Source organism: Lonchura striata, chromosome 8 (assembly GCF_050655825.1).
Source record: "Lonchura striata isolate lonStrDom1 chromosome 8, ASM5065582v1, whole genome shotgun sequence".
Classification (NCBI taxonomy): domain Eukaryota; kingdom Metazoa; phylum Chordata; class Aves; order Passeriformes; family Estrildidae; genus Lonchura; species Lonchura striata.
The window spans coordinates 26,639,991-26,657,482 of record NC_140710.1 but is presented as its reverse complement, the minus strand read 5'-3'; the positions used below and the strand labels follow the sequence as shown (position 1 = coordinate 26,657,482).

Below are 17,492 nucleotides of genomic sequence, written 5' to 3'. Positions count from 1 at the left end.
TATAAAGCCTTGAACTTTTGTCAGATTTCTGGCAAATTCTAAATCTCATCAGTTTGCACAGTTTAGTATAAACAGCCAATTTTGGGGAAGCTTTTGAAATCTAGGTCTCGAACCCTTCTTGCCTTCACTTTATCCATTCAGTTTGTGGGTAGAATTTAGGACTGTACAGCTGTGAAACCTTGCAAAGGACCAAAGACTGGGAAAAAAATGTGCCCAGCAACAGCTTTAAAGTATAAAATCAGTTAGAAACATTGTTTTGGAAAATTCTGTGGTAGCAGGGTTTTATTGATTTCATTGAAGAAATGAAATATGAATGTAAATTTAATTGCAAAAATCCACACAATTAAGAGCCAGGAATTATTGATCCTTATAGAAAAATTGGGGTTTCCCTGTTGTGTAGGTATAGTGACATGGCTTAAGGATGTCAAGGAAAATCCACAGGACAGATTTCCAAGCACAGGTGTTGTTCAGGACCATTATGAAATGCCATTCTCCACTACCCTGGGAGATCAGACTGCCTTCATACAAGACCGAAAGCTCAACATAGCTCCAAGGGGGAAGCTAGAAATTAGGAAATATACAAGAATTGTGATCTTGCAGGTTTTTCTTCCCTGAAATTTCTGTGAGAATTGAATACTTTTGCAGGTGTCTTTAGAAATCTCACTCAATATTAAGAGTTTCACCAACTCAGCTTGCTGTTAATATGGGCAGATATGAATTTTAAATTTAAATTTGGGACATCATTTTATCTTACCAGAAGGACTGGGACCTGCAATTATACTTTGGGCATCACCCAAAAGTACTGTGCCATCTTCTACTGCACAGGATGAGATTTGTGTTGGCGTCACTATAAAAATTAAATACCTGAGGTTTTATACTTTTTTACATGGAAAATGTTGGAGATCCTTGGATTAAATTCACCATAGGTATAGAAAGGTATCTTGTGACTTTTATGTGTGCACAGTTCACTAATTTTAAGAATATAACAGGTGAAAGGTTAGGGATCTATTTTCACATCTTATTGAGGAATTTAAGGTGATGATATTAAATAAAAAACCCCAAACATTTAATTCATTCAGAGAGTTGATTCTTAATTAAACTGAATATCCAGAGCTGCTTTCTCTGAAAAGTAACACAGAGGTCAGTTCATGGGCACAATTTCTGTAAGAATTTGATCCTCAGTATTTCAGAGGGTGAGATAAAAGGATGGAGGGGAAAACCTAAAATATATAAAGGGGGCTTTAAGAAGGCTGGAGAGGAACTACTGACAAGGACAAGCAATGATAGGAGAAGAAAAAATGGCTTTAAGCTGAAGGATGGCAGGGTTAGATGGAATATTGGGAAGAAATTTCTGTCTGTGAGGGTGGGCAGGCCCTGGCACAGGGTGCCCAGAGCAGCTGTGGCTGCCCTGGATCCCTGGCAGTGTCCAAGGCCAGGCTGGATGGGGCTTGGAGCACCCTGGGCTAGTGGAAGGTGTCCCTGCCCATGGCAGGGGAGGATGGAATGGGTTTCCCACCCAAACCAATCTGGGATGCTGCAATTCCAAACCCAGAAAAGGAAGGGAAGGCAGTAACATTTCACTGATCCTTCTCAGCGCTCACTCAGCAGCATCACTGCCACAGTCCATCACAGCAGCTGCAGCACCAGACACTCCTGTATCTTGGTTTGAACAGACAGGTGTCTGCCAAGGAAGGCAGGAGCCTTTCTTGAAATGGAAAATGCAAAGCCTTCCTCTGAATTATTATAATTTTGAAATTAAAGAGCTCTCAGGCAAGGATATGGGAGTAGGAATAACAGTTCTGTACTAGGAAAATTTAAAATACAAATGCAATAATACAAACAAAAAAAAAAGAGTCAGAGCAGGCCCTGTCACCCTGTGTGTCAGGGAGGTGGCTCAGCCCCATCCCAGGGTGGCTCAGCCCTCCTGCAGTGCCAGCTGTGCTTCTGCTGGAGCAGGATCCTGCACAAGGGGGGAGTTTTCCTCTGGAGCTCCAGGGCTGGGGGAGATGGGCCTGGGCTCCTCTGGGAATGCAGGGGGAAGGAAGCTGCTCCTCTGGGAATGCAGGGGGAAGAAAGCTGCTCCTCTGGGAATGCAGGGGGAAGAAAGCTGCTCCTCTGGGAATGCAGTGGGGAAAGAAGCTGCTCCTCTGGGAATGCAGTGGGGAAAGAAGCTGCTCCTCTGGGAATGCAGTGGGCAAAGGCTGCTGTGCTGTTCCCAGGTCAGATTGGTAGGAATTTTGGCTCCTCCTCTGGGCAGAGCATCTCCCCATGGATGATGGAATTTTCTCAGCCCTGCAGGGACACTCAGTGGCCATGAACAGCAGAGATCTCCTGGAGGGAGGATTGGCTGTGGGAGAGATAAAGAAAACTGCCCAATGAACAGCAGAGAACTGCCCCAGCTCTGACAGATGGGGATAGAATAAAATACACACCCCCATTTCCAACCTGAGACACTTTGCAGGCTCCAGTCCCAGCTCCACTCTGTTACCTCTGCAGCAGTGTGTGCAGAGGAGTCATGAGTGCACGGAGTTACAGCATCTCCAGTTCATTGGCAGCACAGTGAGAGATGCTTTCACAGAACATTAAAACAGCACATAATTGAGATGCTTGGATAAGCATTTTGGAAAGATTTTGGATAACTATTGTCCACTTAATAAAAAATATCCAAACAACAGAATAGGACAGAATACATTATGTGATCGAACAGAACAAACTGAAGGGCTCTTCTATTAGTTGTGAGTTTAGTCAAGAGAGAAGAGTAAAAAAAACCCCAAGGAGATGAAGACTGCCAAACCCCAAGCAGGCTATAATTATACATATGTAAATGAGAAACCTTAACAGCACTCACACACTTGCCATCACAGTTGTCAAAAACCTATAAACAATTCAGTTCCTTAAATTTTCCATACTCTTTTTTTTTCTCTGTAAAAAAGTGAAATTAAAGTAAATAAACCCAGAAGATGGAGAAGGGTTTTAGTATTGAGAGCTCTGCAGTGAACATATTGAAGAGTGCAGTTAGAGCACTCCAGCAGGAATTTGGAGGCATTCAGGTTTGTAGAGATTTCAACTTGATCTTTTTTCTGGCTGGCTTGTGTATGGGTTGGGAAACTTCAGCACTCTGCCTGTCCTCCACCCTTTAATTGGCAGCTACTGCTTGCCAGCAGGTCAGAGAATGTCAAGCAAGGGCTATAAAATTCACAGAACATTTCCCTGCCTCTGAGCTCTCAGAAATAGGAGATAGCATGTATCAACAGCTTGTATGAACACAGAGGTCAGATTAGGAAGAATATCTCAGACAAACAGAGACTCTGCTTCAGAAGAAATCAGCTTAGACAATGGTAAAAGGCTGTGGAAAGTTTCTAGTTTTCATATTATTTTTCTGAGAGAATTCTTGGCTATAATACATTTTTGCATGTTTTTTTTTTTTTATTATGGTTTATGGTTCAATCTGCAATCATCCCCTTTGATCTATTCATTTAGTATGAAAAATTATCTCTTGTGTGGGAATCCTTTACAGCTAACTGGCACTGAGAGTTATATCATTGCTGTCTTCTGCACTTCACTGTTATTTTTACCTTGTAAACCTTCTCAGGGAGCTCCAGCAGAATTTGCATGTCTGACAGCAAAACTGTAATTTAATCTCTTACAAGATAATGCATATAACGCCTCAATATGCTGAAGCAGAGCTGGGTTTAAGAAAGGTTTCATTATTCATCCAGAAGACTTTCTACACTGCGGAGTGATCGTTATTTTCAGATCTTTAATGCCTGAAAGGTTGGAAGCTGTTCTACAGGCTTTGTAGCAGAATCCAGTGAGCAAAATAATAAAATTGTTCTAATTTTTCATGGTGAGGTTCTGACCTTATGCAAGGAATAGATGGCACTGATGTCAAGGAAGTTTCTGCTCATTCATGTTGGTATCACTGAGATCAGGGTTTCCACAAGCCAGCCTCAACTACCATCTTCCCAATTTATCAAACTATTGTTCATGATCTCTCCCTGCATGGCCCAATTTAACCCTTTAATTCCCAGGGAATAGCTAGCACATTTTATGGGCTTTGGGTATTCTTCCTTTCAATTTTTTTAAAAGTAATATGAAAAGAAAGAATAAAAAGGGCCCTTTTGTGTCAGGGTTATAATAGTCCATAATTTTCCAACCTTTATAATAATTCCATCAAATGGAGGATATGTGTGTCTCCCAAATAATATGTAAATTTACAAGGAAATTTAATTTTATCTTTTCCAAGTGTATCTAGATTCTGGCAAATGAAAAATCATTCCATGTTTGTTCTTCAGCTTTTCAAGAAATTCTTAATGTGTAAAATTCTTAATGTATAAAATTTGGTGATGATAAAACCTTGATGATAATAGAGAAAATGGTTTGAAGAGGACCATTAAAATATTTTTCCTGTCATGCTTTAGTCTACTTAAATAGAGTTTGTTCTTACTCCAATTCTCTGTTTGAAACACAACATTCACAAGAATACTGAGCCCATAATAAAATAAATAACCCGTGTTCCTTCAGGCATAAAAAATAAAATGTGTTGTTCTGCTTTTGTTACTTTGGTATTGGTTTACACTGGGGAGGATCTGTCCTTCCTTGATGCAAATATCCCAAACTGACAAGTCTGTAGTGTGTGACCTGAGAGTTCTACCTTGATACCACTGTGAAATGGCTTAGAAATAATTGTGCATTCATACAAGATAAACATTCTGATAGCAAAAGGGCATAAGGAAAACATATAGTGGCATACATGACTTTAATCCAAATATTTACATACGTAAGAGCTTTAATTGAGAAAACAACTCTTGTCAAAAGGCTTTTCACCTACAGTACTGTGAAAGGTGCTGGATATCTAGGAATGTCCTACCTCACATGTTCATCTGCCTAGAAACAAAGCAAAACCTGCAGGGGGTGGAGCTGCTTTCAATTCAGAGTAGAACAAAGTCCTTTCCCTTCCCCAGGGCTCCCTAGTCCTGATAATAAGTGCTGCTTTCTTTTAATAGGTTTCCTCCTTTTCCTTCTGAACGTCTCTCAATCCCTAGACTTTTGTGCTCATAGGAACTCTGTCTCTCTCTTTTTCTCTTTTTTTGATGGAAGAAATGCACTTTCCCTTATGATACATCATTCTTTGCCCTTGCCATTGGCTCATCTATGTGAGGACCAGAAAGGAATGAATAAAACGCCTCAGACAAGATCCTATATTCTATATTCTAAATATTTTTTCCTACCCATAGTAGAACACACTGATGTGTGTTTTAATGAACAGGTTTTGGTATTTGATAGGTCTTTCTGTTCCCATGAATCAGGATGATGTGAAGGATTTTCCAGCTGGGCTCAGCAGTCAGCCTGGGTAACGCTGCCCTCAGAGCCTAATTTTAAGAGCAGCCTTCTGTAAATTAAAATATCTCTTCTAGTTTTGTTCATGAAATAACAATATTGAGACTCACCAGGTTCTCAGATAGAACTTTCCATATGACTGAAGCAGCCATATGAAATTAAGTTTAAAGCTTCAGTATTAAGTTGCTTTTCTTCTGTAACACAAATTCAGCAAAACTAAATTCCCTTTAGCTTGAGCAACTAATAGGGATTTAATGATTAAATTATAGACCAGTTGTAGCTGCCTGGTCCATAGTAGGTCTGCAAAGATGCAGGAAAACACTCTAAAAACCAAGTTGCATAAAAACAAGAGTTCAGCAAAACTCTAAATTGAGAGTTGGCTGTACCAATGAGACAGAAAGGGCAAATGTGCTACAATCATTTACCAGAGGGAATAAATGGGTGGGAAGTAATGAGGATATAACCTAAAAATAAATCCCTGCACACATCTCTGTGAGCCAGGCAGAAACCCCTGTTATGGACACTAATGTGATTCCTTGTGAGAGCTTGGGATGACAACCCCAGGAGGGGGAGTTTGATGGCAAAATAAAATGGACATGAAAAATGTCCTGCTGCAGACGTGACCGCCAGGGAGGTGCAGGGTGTGCTGAGCTGGGGAGCCACGGACAGCACAAATAACTCAGGAGCTTCTGGGCAGCAAATCTAAGAGCTGGAAACAGCTGAAATTAGTGCCTTGTTAGAGAGGTTGCTGAAAAGAATATTGCAGCCAAGTTTTAGTATTGCACGGAAATGTATAATCCAAGGTAAAATCTCGATGGAAAATTGAGTTCTTAATTAACCTGCCCTTATCATTTTGATTTTTAAGCTTCAAGACTTTAAATGCCTTTCATGCTTTTTTTAGGACCTAATGTTAACACATCACATTTTTTCTTTGGCACAAGTTTGGGTTTTTTTAAATTTTATTTTTCTCTTAAAAATAGCATATATATGTTTTTAAGAGTGGACCACATTAAAAGTATAATGTTGCCAAATGATCCAGAGATAATTTTTGTATTTACCAAGAGGATCTTTTTCCTGACACCTCAAAAAAGAAAAGGAACATTTTAACTTTTAATCCTGATTTAGGAAGGACTATATTTTTTATTCACACTTTCCCAACATATAAAAAAAAAATCCATTCACCTGGAGTATTATTATGACTAATAATATCTGTGAGTCTTATAAATAGGCAAATCATTCTGTCTTCTTGAAATTAATGGGGACACAGTGAAAAATGTCCGTGGCCTCAGCACTGCCTGCTGGAGCTGGTCCATGAAGATACAAATCCTGCACCCAATACTCTTGGGAAGTCCTTGCATGAGACTTTGCAGTTGGGTTAAATGTAAGAAGACATTTAACCTGTACAGAATGAGCCCCCGAAATTATTTGGAGCTCTTTGTCCTTTATATGCAATTACTGCAATTGTAGTAATGCAATTATTATTAGTAATGCAATTATATATGCAATTATGTTTGGAAAAGGATGTAAAGTTGGGCCATGAGTTAATCTTAGGTAGGCATTTTTGCTTTTGCTTTCTGCAGATACCTTGTGATTTTTATGAAGGTGAAATATTATTTTAATTTGTATCTGTGCTGTTCTCTCTGTTTCTAATTTTATCTTTTAAAGCAAATATATAGATTTCATTTGCTGTTTGTTGCTCAGCTGTCTCTTTAGGCAATAAAAGCTGAGAAAAAAATAATATTAGTGTTAATTTAAGTAAGATATGGGCAAGCAGAAGTAGCTAAATGGAGACTGAAACAAAATCCTCTGTTTTTATTAAATTTTTGCTAACTCTATTATTTCTCTGTAAGAGAACTTCGCTGTCATCTCTTCAAGATTAATTAAAAGAGATAACCTGTTCTTTTGGAGATAATGCCTGTCCTTATTCTCTGTATGAGGCTGATGCACCTTTGATTTGTGAAAGTGCAGGAAATAAAGGCTCTGGCGTGGCTGCCCTGACTGGTTTTCCAGCAGCCTCATTTCCTGCAAACTTCCCTGTTGCAATCCAGAAGGTTGCATGGGAATGTGGCATCTGACAGGCGGCGGATTTCAAATGTCCTTGAGAAGGGAAAATCGTGGCTGTGATGCCAGAGCTGTCAGTGCTGCCAGACTTGTTCCAATATCCTTGTGGATTCTCCTGGAACTTACAGACAATATACTGCTCCCTGAGATAGTGGAGAATAGACTTGAGCAGAAAGGGGATTGTTCCCTATCAGACAGACCTGTCCAGCCTTAAAAACTCATAGCATTTTCGGCAGATGTAACAGAGCAGAATTCTAATAGTGCAAGTTCATCTCTAGTTCCTGAAATATTCTGATTTCTGAAGTATTTAATGCTTTATGTAAGAAGAATGCATTTCAATTTCCTTGTTATTTTTAAGGTAACAATCTGGTTCACAGTAAATTCCTGGGAGTGTAGAAACAAAGAAGTGCGAATGGAAGGATTAGACTGATCTCTTGGGAAGCTTTAGTGCTGCATTCAGTAAATTTCAAAGTCATCTCCTTGCCCAGAAACTTGAAAGAAGTCCCTATTTCACTTCTAATGAAGTTAATGGAAATTTTGCAATTATCTCTTTTGCAGAAAGATCAAATTTACTGTTCCTCTTCCATATTACAGAAGACAGAAAAATATGATGGGAGTATTTCCAGGTCTCCTGAGTTAGGAGGCTCTTCAAATTAAAGTGTCAGCCCTTTGCTGCTAGAAAATCTGTTCAAAATATGTCATGCCTTTGAGGTATTGTTTTAGATTCCTGGCAATTAAAAAAATTGTATTGAAAACATGAATCTAACCTCTGACATTGTGAATGCTTCTGGTTTGTCTGTACCTCCTTCAGAAATGTTCATCTAGCCTGTAGCTGAGAAGCATCAGTGCTTGGAACACTCAGAAAATGTGATTTATTTTAATTGCACGCTCATTAGCAGGAGTTTTTTAATATGTTCAATGACAAATATAGGGCAGTGGAGCAGCAGCTATTGTGTGGCAAAGGGAAGTGCTGGAATAAAGGTGCTTTTGTGAAAAATTGTCAAGCCTGGGGGAAAAGAAAGAAAAGAGTTGGCAGGAGATGCACATCTAAATAGAAAGTACATTTAGTACCTATTTATTTGATCAACTCTTTTTTAAGGTGAAATGAGCATTGACTGCAGAATGGGCAGGGACTACAGGGCGTGGGGGCATGGGCTGCAGGACAAGGCCTGAAGGTGAGGTTGGTAGGAGGATGATGGAATCAGGACCATCCTGGTTGGAAAAGACCTCGAAGATCACCAGGAACAGCCCAGCACCACCGCTGTGGTACTCAGAGAATCCCAAAGCTTCAGGTTTCTCCCCATTCCACACTTCTGCCCCATCTCCTGTCAGCACAGCCGCTCAGAGCAGACCTTGCTCCCTCATGCAGATATGAGGAGTTTGCTCTAAATCCTTATTTGAATGTTTGAAGCATTAAAGAGGTTTATGTGAATGTGAGCGTAGCTGCCTATTCTGCAGTGACCAGCAGAATTGCCTCATCCTCCTTTGTGCTGGCTCACTTCTCATCCTTAGAAGCCAAACCCATTTTTAAAGAGTCCTGCTGAAGAGGACAGTCCTTTATGCAAGGCACACACCACCTCTGCATGGGCACTTCGTTAGGAATATTAGCTACATATGCTTAAAAGGACTCACCAGGAGCAAAATCTCTGCAGAAACGTATTTCCCTTTTATTAGGAAAGTCTTCTGTTGGCTTAATTACCATGGACAAAAAAAGCAGGCTGTTTCCCAGGGAAATACTACCCACTGATATCACAAGAATTCAGCCCTGCTTAAGTACTAGGAGGCATGTTCTCCGTGCACTTATAATCGGGTCATTATCACCATGGTTATGAGATTTAACTGACTGAAAACTGTAGGCATTTGTCTCATTAATGCCAAATGTTAGAGTTTATTTCTGGGAACTGAAAACTCTGCTGCCCAGGGACACCTGTTCTGTGATAATCTCTGAAAACAAGGCACTGGAGAACATCCTGCCTGCTTCATGTCAAATGATTTCACAGGTGTTTTTTTACTGGTTCTTAGGGGGGTTCGGTTGTTTAATAACTTTGTTCTGTGGTGCTTTGCTTTGTGAGTTAATGTTCTTTGTGGGTTGCAGGTCGTGCAAAACAAATATTGGTTCTGGTGCTCTTTGCACAATGTCAGTCACTTCTGGACCATGCTACATCCCAGCATAATCTGAATTTCTATTTATTACCTGCCCCTTTCCTCTTTTTGGTTCATCTTTTTTTCATACACATTCTGACAAAACAGTTTTCAGCTGTGATCTTGGGACTGAACATAATCACTCTTCTCTGCTTGGAAGATAATTAAAGACGAGCCATCGCCTTTCCAATTTCGTTCCTATTGTTGCCGAAACACAAAAAAAATGTAAAATCATCAGTAACACTTGGCTCAAACCACAATTAATGTATTTTTATCCTTTCAAAAATTTTTTTCTTCTTCTCTAGTCTGCCTTTTTATCACCAAAGTTATCTCGAAAGGTCCATGACCAGGTTGGATGGAGCTTGGATTAACTGAGTCTAGTGGAAATGTCCCTGTGTAGGGGTTGAAACTAGATATTCTTTAAAGTCCCTTCCAACCCAAACTAGTCTATACCTGTATAATTCAGGAAAATCAAATCCTTTAATCTGATGTGAAAATTTGATAAAAACTCGAGGCTTTCATTTGTCACCCATTCACAGTTTTTTCTGATTTACAATCTTTGTGGAGTAGGATTTGCGTAGAGTATACAAAAATATATGTAACTGCATAGCTTTGACCTCTGACTAAATTTGTCATCCATCAAAAGTTGAAGGTTGGATGACTTTTATATTCTTTAGCATTTCTTTTTTACATACTGAAACTATTAATTTTGAATTTCTTGTTGCAATGTATTTTCTATGCAGAAAATAATAGTACCAGAGCAAGGCAGCTGACAGAGGATGTGAAGATTCCTGAAAAAGTAAAAGAATGAATATTATAAATATATAGATTGGAATGAAAAATGAACATTTAGAAAAGGTCCTTATTTACTGATGTATTTATAGAGCATTGTCTATTATTATTATTATTATTATTATTATTACAAATTTTAATTACTTCACTGCAGTGATTGTCTGTAATTCATATAAAAACTGCTCTATATAATTTTCTTCTGAATCAATGTATTTATAAATGTTATCACTCAAAACAGTGGCAGTCTCTACCTATGTCTGGCATAATTCAGATAAGAGTGAAGAAATAGGAACAAAAAGGGGCACAGTAACTGCAAAGCTACTTAGCACCCTTCCTTATTTTGTGATTTCAGGGGACATAAAAGAGTAATAGGAATGGATAGGAATGGTAATATTTGCTTTATAGTTTATACATTCCATATAACTTTATGAAGCTACATTTCCTTATAGAGAAATGCTTGAAAAACATAATATTATGCAAACGAAAACAACACTAAAATAAATGGATCTTTAAATAAAGAATTGCACAGATGAATGCTGAGCATAATATGTCAGAGTAAGGATAAAATTCATGGCAACATTTGTCTGTCTTTTTTTTATGTCTTCTGGCCATTTCTCTTATTTAACCTAGGTAACACTCTTTGTTATTGCATAAAGAGATTAGGATTCTATATATGGATTGGAGGTACTTCCAAAAAAATCATATTTTAGAATGGAATTTTAGACTACTTGTTGGCAGAGGACTGAAGGATCAAATCACAATTGCCATTCCAGCCATGTCCAATCCAAATCTTATTCCCCTGCAAGTGTCTTTGTGTTGATTCAGGATGATTAAGCAAAAACCACAGAAAATCTGCTGCTGTCATAAGTATTAAAGGTATAAATATAAAAATATAAAGTATTATCTCTGCCAGATATGTGCAGAGAGGACACAGCCTGGCTTGGTCCCTTTTCCTCATGCGTCTTGAGCTCTGCTCACAGGTTTGGTTAGGCCAGTTCTGTGTCCTCTCCATGGGCTGTCTACCCTCAGGAACTCCACCTCAAAGAGATGGAAAGGTGCCAGGAGCTTGGAATGACAGAAAATCTCATATATTCTTTGCAAAAGGGCAAGAATAATGTGAAATCTCAAAAAAAAATCAGAAAAACATCAACTCAGAAGGTTTCAAGGACATCATGGCCCAGCTGCAGCCACCCACAGGCTGTGGGTGAGCCAGGGAACCCTCAGCAACATGAAAAATCAGGGTTTATATCAGAAAACCTTCATATTCCCATCAAATCTGACTGTTCAAATTGCCCTCTGCCTTCTGTTCTTTACAATTCACATTGGTTGTCTGGTTGCATGTCTGGCACTGGCTCAGTGCATTCTGCGTTTTAGAAATCTGCTCTCTCACCCTGTAATTTAGGCTTATTCTCCAGGAGATCCAGAGCTGAACATGATACCTGAAGTAATAGAAAATATAAGTGGTTGTATTCAAAACTGAGGCAGGTGAAAAATAAGGATAAATCTGGCCATAATTTCTGAAACAGTCAAAGGAAGAGAAACAGTCAAAGGAAGTTCCAGCAGAGTGGCTGAGAACAGTTTGGGAGGTGCATGACAAAGGGATTGGTTGTACTTCTCATTTTGGAAAGAAATTGTTGACACTTAAGAATTATAGATAATACTCCAGCAAGCATGTAAATTTTTAAAATTTATTTAAATGTGTTTACTCACCAAGTTGCACCAGGGATAGACATTTAGATTGGATATTAGGAGAAATTTCTTCACTGAAAGGATGGCCAGTCACTGGCAGTGGTGGAAGCACCATTCCTGGAAGTGTTCCAAAACCATGATGTGGTGCTTAGGGTGTAGTGGTGTATCTGGCAGTGCTGAGTTAATGTTTGGACTTGAAGATCTGAAAGGCTTTTTCCAACCTCAATAATTCTATGATGTAAATAAATGCTCTCTCCCAAATTCAAACCTTCACTGTTAAGCCAGAGCTCTGCTTGTGGAGGTTGTGTTTTGATAAATGTAGCTGTATTTTGGTTCTGTGGCCATGGATTTGGTGATTACAACAGACAGAATATCCAGAATTTTGTGCCTAAAATTATCTTAGGCCCTAATGGAAATAAAAACGTTCCACCAGTACCACCATTGTAAATACAGCTCGTAAAGGGTTTTTAATTCCAAATCCTGATCTTCTTCACTGGAAAAGTCAGAACTTTTTCCATGACTTCAAGCAGGACTTGTCACATGCACAACTTTCAAGAGGGGAAAATCACAGTCCTCATTTTTATAAACTTAGTATTTATGTTTTATTTTAGTGTTTTATAAACTGATTATTTAGCAAACTCATTGTAAGTCCCACAGCTATGGAAAAAAGATTGTCTTTAGACAATCTTGTTGGTGTGGCATCACACCCTCTAGAATTATACTACTGTAGTATTTGTGTAGTATTGTATTGGTGGGGTGTTTGTAAGGATTCTCTGTGATAGAAACAGCACTTCCTGATGCTAAAATATTTGCACTCATCCTTTTGGCAATTAAATTGTTATTTATTATTATGTGTATATGTTATTTATTATTATGTATATATGCATGTTATTTACTAATTATGTATATTCATATAGTCTTAATGATGTCACCATAATTAAGTCTGACATGTATTTCTGGCTGAAATATGAAGAAAATTTATGAAACAATGTTCTGAACTCCTCAGTCTGCTTTGGATAATCCAGTGAGTGCTTCTCCCTTCCCACCAGGTGACAGAGACACGGACGGGTCCCCTCGGCTGCAGTAACTATGACAACCTAGATTCTGTCAGCTCTGTTCTGGTTCAGAGTCCTGAAAATAAGATTCAGTTGCAAGGTATGTAGGTGCAATTTCATTAATTTGTTTTTGGAACGGGGTGACATTTATCACGCTATTTGTTTTTTCTTTCTTCCACCTCATAAAAGGTCATTTTCCTAATTTGTGTGTGCGTGTGTGTGTGTGTGTGTGTGTAGTGGGTTCATTCCAGCCGAAGTGAAGGAAATGTCAGTACCTCTGTTGCCTTTCAAATGGAAACAATTTCTGCACCCATCAGAAAATAATTTGGATGGCCCTGTTAACATTTTGCATCCCTATTTAGCATCCAGTGGCACACCTCTTAAACAGCCTGAATTCCCAGAGATCCCACCCAGCTGGGGGTGACATTTTGTGTGCTCAGCCTGCTTTGCACATATTGAGCAGTAACTTACACCCCCTGCACTTGTTGCACCAAAATTGATGGAGTCACCAGAAAAACAGAATATACATTTTCAAATGCTCTACATCAGGAGGAATCAAAGCGCTCCTCCTCTTAGGAATAAAAAAAAAAAAAAAAAAACAAACTTAAAAGGTTAAAATCTCACTCATTAGGAAAATAGTAGTAATTGTGTATAAATAAAAATGAAAAATAGAAGCAGAAAGAGGAAGCAAAAGGAAGAAGAGAGTCATAATTTCTAAATAATAATTTTTTTTCAAAATTCCAGCAGAAGTATTTCCCAACCTACACAGTAAGACAAAAATTATTGAAAAGTCACCCTTTATGCTATTAGGCCATTAATAATTTTTATTTTCAGTTACAAAAATAAAGCATGAGCAAATTATGACTATGAAAACACCCACTAAATTCTCTTTAATGTGTGTATTTGTGCACACTTCTGACTCTCTGCCATGAGAGAGCAATACAATTCTTAATTTGCAATTGAAGGTAGAAATATTTCCAAGATTTAAAGTTTTCTATATGAGTTTGTAAATCACTCAGACAAGCAGTGTGAGGTGGTTGCTGATATTAGGAACAGCTGTCAGGAATGATGATTTCTGTGGCCCTTTCAGTCTCAGGATAGTCCATGATTCTATGACTCTTCCTTAAAATATCCATACTTCCTTTCTCCCAAGAATCAATTAAATCCATAAAAACATAAAATTATTTCCCAGAAAGATTTTTTTTTACAAAAAACTTGTTATTTCCACTGGGATGCCAGGAATATTTCCAGAAAATATAAATTTTTTACAGTTTCCTGCATATTCATGACCTTTGTCAGTTAAAATTTGGAAAATGATCTTTGCATCTCTCAGACTGTGGTTTGTCGTGATGTGGAGAAAAGTATTCTCAGAACTGTGAAAACTCTTTAATGGAAGAATTGTACTGGGCTTCTTTTCCCCATTCATAGCCTCTATGGCTGAAAAAAAAATAATGTTTTTTTACAAGACAATAGCAGAGTTTTCCAAATTTTGACAGGAGACTGAAGGAAGCACAGCCAGACCAGGTTTCAGCAGTTGTGATATGAGTTTTGACTTGGAAGGATTCTGAAATTCCTGTTCTAGCTATACTTTTGTATATACATAAAAATAAGGGATAAATCTCTGTGAAATCATCCAAGTGCCTCTGGAGAAGAAACTTATATCACCAAATAACCAATTCTTATGATGAGAAATTCCTTGGAACACTTGTAGCAGGAGTTTTTTTTGAAGCCTCATAGGAGCTGGACTTTGCACCATTTCCATGCTAAAACTTAAATAGATTTACGAATGAATTTTCTTACTCAAGTTTTGTAGCCCTACCCTTCACATCCAATTGACTGTCCCACAGCGATTTGTTGCCAGTGCTAGAAAAATAATCAGCCAAATTTTATTTTTCAAAGATTTCTTCCAACCCAATTTCTGCCTTCCTTCTTAGTTTGCCCCTGCAGAATTCAGGAGATAATGAGTTATTTAGACAAGCTACATCTTGTTGTGCCAAAGGAAACATGGAAAACAAGCCCAATTTTGGATGGAAATGTTTACACCTCTTTTGCTGATTATGCTGTCTCTTTACTCTGTCTCTCAGGGCTTCTTTCCTTTCATCAGCATTTTCAGAATCTGCATTATTGCTGGCACCAGGATTATAATTCAGCTGTGTGATTTCCTGCTGCAAGGCTCTGGCTGCTGTTCACTCAGCAAGGAGAAGTTATGTTACCCCATCCCCCTAGAAGGATTAAAACAATCAATGCTCTCTCTGAGGAATACAGGTTACTCATTAGGGAATGGATAGTCCATGCTGACAGGGAAATGTGAGGAATATGTCTGAAAATAATTATTAAGAAATGAAATACACAACATAGTATAAATGCTGCTGGACAGATGTGCAAATTGTCCTGAAATCTCCATATATTTTTGTTGTTCATAACTGTTTGTTTCTTTGCTGCATAAACTGGGGAAGCTGCTCCGCTCCAGAACTTCCTTGGTGTTTAACACCAAAATATTTCCTCCATTTCCTACAGGTCTTCAGGTCATCCTTCCTGAGTACCTGCAAGAGCATTTTGTGCAGGCAGCTCTGAGCTACATTGCCTGCAATTCGGAGGGGGAGTTCATCTGCAAGGACAATGACTGCTGGTGTCAGTGTGGCCCCAAATTCCCCGAGTGCAACTGTCCCTACATGGACATTCAAGCCATGGAAGAGAACCTGCTCCGCATAAGTGAGACCTGGAATGTATACAACAGTGAATTTGAAGAATCTGGTGAGATTTTTTTTTTTTTTAAAGTGATGTTTTTTCCCCTCTTTGGCTGTATCTCATAGAATGGTTTTGTTTTCAGCTGGCCCCATCCATGTTTTTACAACTTGCTTGTGCCACATTAGATTTTCTTAATGCATCAAGGTTTGTTTCATGTTAGAATGCTAATTACTAAGAATTTTAGACCTTCTGTACTGACAAACATTAATCCCCAAGAAAACACTACATTTAACCTGATATTGTAAAGAAAACTTCCAAAACTAAATAATATAACTAAAATTTTAAGTGTATAGTTTATTTAAACCATATACTAGAGAAGTATATAAATATAAACTATATACTATAGTATACAATGTATATAAATATATATTCATTTATATACATATATAGTATATAAATATAAACTATATACTATAGAAGTATATACTATCACATAGTAAAAAACCTAGAGTTTATAGTTTTAGAATATAGGAATATATACAACAGGATAAAAGTTTTAAAACAGTAACTAGTCCTTCTTCTTCACCTTCTTCTTCATGAATTTAAGTAGTATTGTATAATTAAATAAAAAAGCCCACATTATAAACCATGAGAAATTAGTCATTGAGTTAAAAGTAAAAATAATTTAAATATAATTTCTTAAAAAACCTTATAAAAAATACAATTCCATTTTTAGTTTATTAAAATAAAATACTATGGGATTCACAGTTTGTGAAACTATAATATAAAAAAAAAACTAATAAATGTCTAAATCCAAACAAAAAATACCATCTCATGAATTTAATCCCAACCTTAACAAAAAAAAAAAAAAAAAAAAAAAAAGCCAAAAAATCCATAGTTTCATACATCATTTCACCTGTCCTGATCATCAGAACTTCCCATCCCACAGAGAATGGGAGCTACAGGTAAAATCAGCTTCGGAACAAGTGTTTTCACAACTCAATTGTTCAGTGCTATCTGAAACAGCTGCCTAGCCAGATGGTGGGAAAAGTAAGGAGAGCTCAGCAGACCTGGGAAAAATTGTTGAGGGAAAAAAAAGGATTGAGGGAGATAAGGAAAAGTCAGGAAAAAATACAAAAAACACATGTTCTAATGAGTTGTGTTGGAGAAAGAGAACAAATCAGTAGGAGAGAAAAGGAGGAAAATCATGCAGTGGTCAAGGGAAGAGTAGAATAAATATCAATAAAGAGTGTGAATGAACAGTACTCTATATGCATCCATTTTTATATTTCTTTTTTTATTGTTAAAGACTGATTCCTCAGTTCAAGGGAACTGATAATTTCAAGAGAAATGATCAGTTAAATGTCATTTGTTGCAATTTTTAACCTGATGCTGTTTTTTATCTGGGTCTGTTTAGAAGATCTGAGGCCCTTTTCCCATCCCCGTTCTCACTTTCAGCAGGAGGACATCAGAACTTAAAATATTTCTCCTTGGAGGATCACAGACATCTCTGACTGTAAAAGCAGGAATTGATGTACTGGTTTTGTGTACATTTGGGTGCATTTTCCCAATGACTATTTGGACACCTTTAATTATTTGTGGAGCTATGCTATCATTTACTGCTTTGCAAACTAGGGCAAATATATTGACTCTTCAGAGGAGCACATATTTTGCCATATTTTATTCTATCTGAATGGGCTGTGACACTGTTCAGTGCCTGAAAAA

General features: G+C 37.8%; 1 protein-coding gene across 2 annotated transcripts in view; it reads left to right on the top strand.

Moving 5' to 3' along the window:
• The window catches only part of BRINP3 (BMP/retinoic acid inducible neural specific 3), a 204,954-nt gene that overhangs the window by 130,258 nt on the left and 57,204 nt on the right, over positions 1-17,492 (top strand). For both annotated transcript variants that reach the window (XM_085586627.1, XM_085586628.1), the window contains exons 5-6: positions 13,074-13,179; positions 15,597-15,833. In XM_085586627.1, coding sequence (XP_085442753.1) covers positions 13,074-13,179; positions 15,597-15,833 — 343 coding nt within the window. The remainder of the gene's footprint in view (positions 1-13,073; positions 13,180-15,596; positions 15,834-17,492) is intronic.